At 40.3% G+C, this 5,604-nt stretch overlaps 1 protein-coding gene across 1 annotated transcript; it reads right to left on the bottom strand.

Moving 5' to 3' along the window:
• Nucleotides 1–275: 275 nt before the first annotated feature.
• LOC307132613 (4-galactosyl-N-acetylglucosaminide 3-alpha-L-fucosyltransferase 9-like) lies at nucleotides 276–3,689 on the bottom strand. The gene is made up of 2 exons (XM_079827068.1): nucleotides 3,637–3,689; nucleotides 276–3,421 (listed from the first exon to the last, which is right to left on the bottom strand). Exon 2 carries the CDS (start codon nucleotides 3,411–3,413, stop codon nucleotides 2,310–2,312), a length of 1,104 nt encoding a protein of 367 aa, XP_079683194.1. The 5' UTR covers nucleotides 3,414–3,421; nucleotides 3,637–3,689; the 3' UTR covers nucleotides 276–2,309.
• Nucleotides 3,690–5,604: the final 1,915 nt, after the last annotated feature.

Genomic DNA, 5,604 nt, shown 5'->3' with positions numbered 1-5,604 from the left:
GTACCGTTTCTTCAAAAATTTTACCATCAATTGCTTCGAAATCAGTCATAATAACTTTCTGAGGTTGTGGTCTGATCTGACTCACCTCAGAGCAACTCAAGGATGTGCTGATCGCATTTCTGATATTAATGATTTTCTCGGAGAAGAAGGAAGCAAACTCACTGCATTTGCTGTCTGAGAGCATTTCACTGGGAATGTGACTCGGGGGGTTTGTTAGTCTCTCAACAGTAGCAAAAAGAGTACGTGGGTTGTTTATGTTTCTGTTTATAATATTTGAAAAGAAAGTCTGTCTAGCTTTGCCTAGTTCCACATTGAAAGCACAAAGACTGTTTTTATAGATGTTGTAATGAACTACCAATTTTGTCTTTCGCCACATGCGTTCAGATTTCCTGCATTGTCTTTTCATTAATTGCACTGCTGTTGAGTTTCTCCAAGGTGCTTTTTGTTTGCCACTCTTTTTTCTGACTTTCACAGGGGCAATATCATCAATTACACTCTTAACTTTTGAGTTAAAAGAGTCAAGGAGAAGATCAACAGAGTCTGCAGATATGCTTGGTGTTAGAGATATAGCCTTCATAAACAGCACACTAGTGTTCTCATTTAAGCATCTCTTTTTGACAGAGACAGATCTAGTTTCAATGGCAGGAGAGATTGATATATCAAAGAAAATACAGAAATGATCAGACAGTGCCACATCCTTAATAACTATCGATGAAATGTTTAGACCCTTACTGATAAGTAAATCTAGAGAGTAAATCATCAATCATGTGTGGGTCCGTGTACATGTTGTGTCAAATCAAAAGTGTTAAGAACAGTCATGAGATCTTTTGTTGTACTGGATTCAGCATTGTCAATGTGAATGTTAAAATCCCCAGCAATAGCAAAACAGTCATACTCAGATGAAATTGCTGATAACAGCTCTGTAAAGTCATCAATAAAGGCCGGAGAATATTTCGGAGGCCTATAAATAATGATAAGCAGGATGCGTGGTGCACCTTTTAGCACAATGCCCAGATATTCTAGAAACAAATAGTCACCAAATGATACTTGCTTACATTGATAGACATCTTTAAATAGAGCCCTGACTTCTGACTGGTCTGCAGACACTCATAAAAGTAAAGTTAGGAGGGGCTGTTTCATTTAGGACTGTTGCACTGCAGCTGTCTTCTAGCCACGTTTCATTTAGAAGCAAAAAATCTAGGTTGTTTGTGGATATTAAGTCGTTGACTAGAAATTATTTGTTTTTAAGTGAACGGATGTTTAAAAGTGCTAACTTAACAGTATTAATTTAAATTTTTTCCCCCACATTAATCTTAGTTTGACAAGTAACAGGCAGCAGATTAGATGGGTTTGCCATACTGCCTGAAAGGGCCTTAGACTTTCTATCACGTAATAGAACAGAAATAGAGAAAGATACAGATGCACTGGGTTCACGCGTGTTTTGTAAACATTTGATAAGGTTGCTGTTGACTTTGCGAGGACCCGTCACTGAGAGCTGGTATCAGTTGTTTTTGGTGCAGATGGAGGAGGGTGTGTGTCCTGGCGTTGTGATCGCAGAAATCTCACAGAAGGAGGGGCAGAGCGAGCTGGGCCCGCAGTCTTTGGTGGTTGTGGGGCTCGACGCTCTTTGGTTGATATCTGTGGGCTCGCAGCGATCGAGTGTGATTGTCTGGTTCCAGTATAAACAAAATCCATTTTCTCTGTGAAGCTCAGAAGTGGGGATGCTGTAGAGAGGAATAACATGTCTGGTGAGGGGGGCTGTTTCTCTGGTGTTACCGGAAGCTGCAATATGTTATCGTCCTGTTCAAGGAGTGACTGGATGGTTGGATGGTTCCGCAAATAACTTTGTTTCAAGAATTGCAATCCTTTGTAAAAGTCTGTGGCAGTTTGAGCAGCAAGTAGATTCTAGAAGAGGCATTTCCTTATCCTTTTGAATGTAGGCAGCTGTGTTTTCCCTTCTCCGGAATGTAAGCTGAAGGCAGTGGGAGGCTGGTCGGTTGAAATATTCCGCTTTTTGTTTAGTAATTCAGTCACCAGAGTTTCTAATTTTATCATTGGAGTCAAGCTTTGTTGTTTGAGCGCTGTGCTGATTTGCTGAAGTTTAAATTATGAGATAAAATATAGAAGCGATAGAGCAAAGCGCGTAGCAGTAAGCAAGAGCGTCCGAACAGTAGCGAAGCAGGAAGAGAGTGCCAAATTTAAATACTTACATACTCCAGTATCAAAAGCAACATAATTTAAAGAAAATATTCTCTTTCATAAATTTTGTATACAGTACATGATAACCTGATCACGTAACAGAATCTTTTTTAGTTGAAATACCACTCATAGAGATCATGAGCTTCTTTATATTCTCTGTGTCGTGCTATATGGTCACAGGCAGTGCAAATGCCCAGTACAAACTCTTGATTCTGTAGTATTAAATGAGGAGTTGGAGAGAGATATTTCCTCCAGGTAAAGAACCTGCTATATGCTTCTTCGTCCTTGTCCAGCTGAAGCAGATATTCTGCAAGCGACTTTGGATCTGGGAAGTCATTCACGTGAATGAAGGCATCGCCAGGAACAAAGTTCTCATAGTTTTTCCTGGGAGGACCCAAAACCACAGGGACGGTCCCTGCAGCAAGCGGCCCGTTTATCTTCTCAGTGAAGTAGTCCTTGTGGATGGAGTTCTCAAAGGAAAGGTAAAACTTGCAGCTAGCCATGGTAGGATAGTAGTGGCTATGATCCAAGAACGTTGAATAAGTCTTCCCGAACATATGCACTTGGATGTGCTTGCTGAATTCTTGGTAAAATTGGTTCCTTGCTCCGACACCTGTTGAGGGATTGTTGTTACTAACAATCCAACACACCAGTTTGTCTTTTTTGGGAATTACAAACTCCTCATCTGGTTTCTTCCTGGTGGTCAAGCTCATCCGTACAGGAATGTCAGCGTCATGTCTGTAGCTGAGAGTGAGGTTGAACAGGTTTTCCAGACCTGGTATTTTTTGTGTGTTGGTCGGTGACTCCATATGTAACCATATCCACCTCTGGAACGGAGGACGAGGAGACGGAGGAAGGTTGGACAGGTCCCAACTGATGCCCCGGTGATAAACCATGACAGCATCTGTATTGCTGTAGAGAGCTCTATCATCCGTTATCTGACAGTTGTCAATATTGTACAACTTTTTGCAGTCACTCAGGTCAAACCTGTAATTTTCAGGCCAGGTCCACAGCAGAAGTATAGGTTTGTCTTCCACTGCTTCAGCAGAAGAGCTCTTGTTCTTGGCAGTGATGTATTGTTCGGGTCTAGGGAGTGGAAGTGGACAGTTGTTTGAAGGTGGAAACCAGAAGAACACGACACTCAGAGAGATGACACCTGCAAACGTCATTATTAGACCCAGACGACACAGCGATGAGCCATTTGTGCTTGACATTTTTGGATCTGAAGAGAAATATTGGGGGGAAAAAAGTGATTATTTGCTTCCACGGACAAGAACAAACATAAATTCCTCAATATAAAGACTAGAGTTAGTTCACAGCTCTTTGGGAGACAAAAGATACAGCTATATGAAAATTAAACATTTTATTGGTTAAGCCATTTTAGTCTTTTTTTAAAGTGACATTTTTTAAATGAATGCAGTTATTTCAGTTCCTCACCTGACTAAAGGAGAAACAAAGTCCCATTACCACATGATTTCCGTGAAAAGAATGGAAGAAAACAGATTGTTGGGGCTTGTAACACCAGTAGGATGTACCAGTGCTTGAGAAGATATGTATAACACAGACCAATCACAGTTCGTTTGGCAAAAATCACTATGAACCCATCCCTCATGGCTTAGTCATCTTACCAAACCAGTTAATCAATAGGCTTGTTTGAGATGCGTCTCGCCTCGCCTGAAATTCAGCCGAGACTTGGCGGCTGCAGTGAGGGGAGGAGTGAAAAAAGTGCAGGCAAGCCGGACAGTTCTCTCTTCTCGTAGTGGATCAGACACCTGCGAGATCAAAGGCGGATATCGCGGGATTCACACTCGTGAGCTTTGTTGCTGATAAACTGGATGTAATTTAAGTTCCTTTACTTTTATATGAAAATAAATATTATGAACAAGACATCCAAAGTTTTTGTTATTTATTTCCATTCGAAAGACGTGTTTATCAATAATTTTTACTTTAATTACATGCATGTTTGTATATATATATATGTTTTTTATAAATATGACAACAACCACATAACCCACAGAGAGATCGCACTGTCCGAGAGTTTGGGAATATTCACAGATAAAAACATGATATCAGTTTTAAAATCAAACATTTAAAAAAAGAACCATACATCATGGTTGTTTAAACCAATAAGCATTAAGCTGTGTCATCAGCAAGTCGTTTCCCATCATGCTTTTGATCAGAGCAGTCGGTGGAGATCAACTGCGCCCGACTGCTCAATATGAAACGTCCGCCTTGCCGCCATCATCAAATATTGCCGCCGTCATCAAATATTGTGGTTAAAGTGTAACTCATGTGTAATTCACTGTAATTCATGTGTTGTTTTAAGCATGATCTGAAGCATTTAGAAGACTAAGGAAAATGTCATTGTGTTAAAATATAGATAAACAGAATTAAACAATTAAGTTCAAGTTTATTGTCATATGCATATTAGTACAGAGTACCTGTCAGGGCTGTGTGCAGGTAGGAAGACAATGGGAGAAGCATGAAGTGCAAAATGAGTTTAATCTCAGGAACAGGTAAGTACACACAACGTTACACAACGGAAGACTTACAATACCGGACAAGAAGTGACAGAAATGGTAGAACTTAAATAGAGAACACAAACGAGGATGAAAACACAAAGCTGGAACATAATGAACTAATGATGACGGTGAACATGACGACAGACGAGTGACGGGAAAACTAAAACAAAGGAACAGGGTGGTGCCAGACCCCGTGCTGCAGAGGACCAGGGCAGCTGGTAGCTCCGTGGAGGGATATCATCAAAGCTTTTATTCAGGACACACATGGTCCAAAAACACAAACATAAAATATACCAATACAAACACAAAAACAAACAAACAAACAAACAAACAAACAACACAATACATATCACATATTTGCATATAAATTAAAACGCCAGTGGTTCCACATTCTGGAAAAGAATCTGACTGAACTTAGGGTTGGGTTTGTCAGTGTTAAAATGATATTGTTTGCAGAGTCAGTTAGCCTACATATACATCTGTACATGATATTCCGCAACACTGCAGAGCAGGTGGGTACACCAGCACTAACAAACATCTGAATCGCACTGCTCCAACGTGGCACCTTAAGCAGCAACCTCATTCCATCATTATATGCTACATTGAGTTTCTGCATGCTGCTCTTTTTGTAACAGCGCCACAAATGGGCAGTATTCATAGGGGTACAAAATGTTCTAAAAAGTGTAGTCTTCACAGATCCTGAGCACATACTAAATTTGCGGATCAACATATTAGCTTGTGCATACAACATACGACACTGTCTAAAAATGTCCCTACCATCAGAAAGGTCATCAGTTATATAATGTCCTAAGTACTTAGCCTCACCACACACTTTAAGAACAATACCAGACAGGGAGAATTCAGGAAACAACAGGTTCCTGTC

Source organism: Gobio gobio, assembly GCF_949357685.1.
Source record: "Gobio gobio genome assembly, chromosome: 10".
Classification (NCBI taxonomy): domain Eukaryota; kingdom Metazoa; phylum Chordata; class Actinopteri; order Cypriniformes; family Gobionidae; genus Gobio; species Gobio gobio.
Note: the sequence above shows the minus strand (reverse complement) of the source record. Positions and strands in the feature narration are given on the sequence as shown.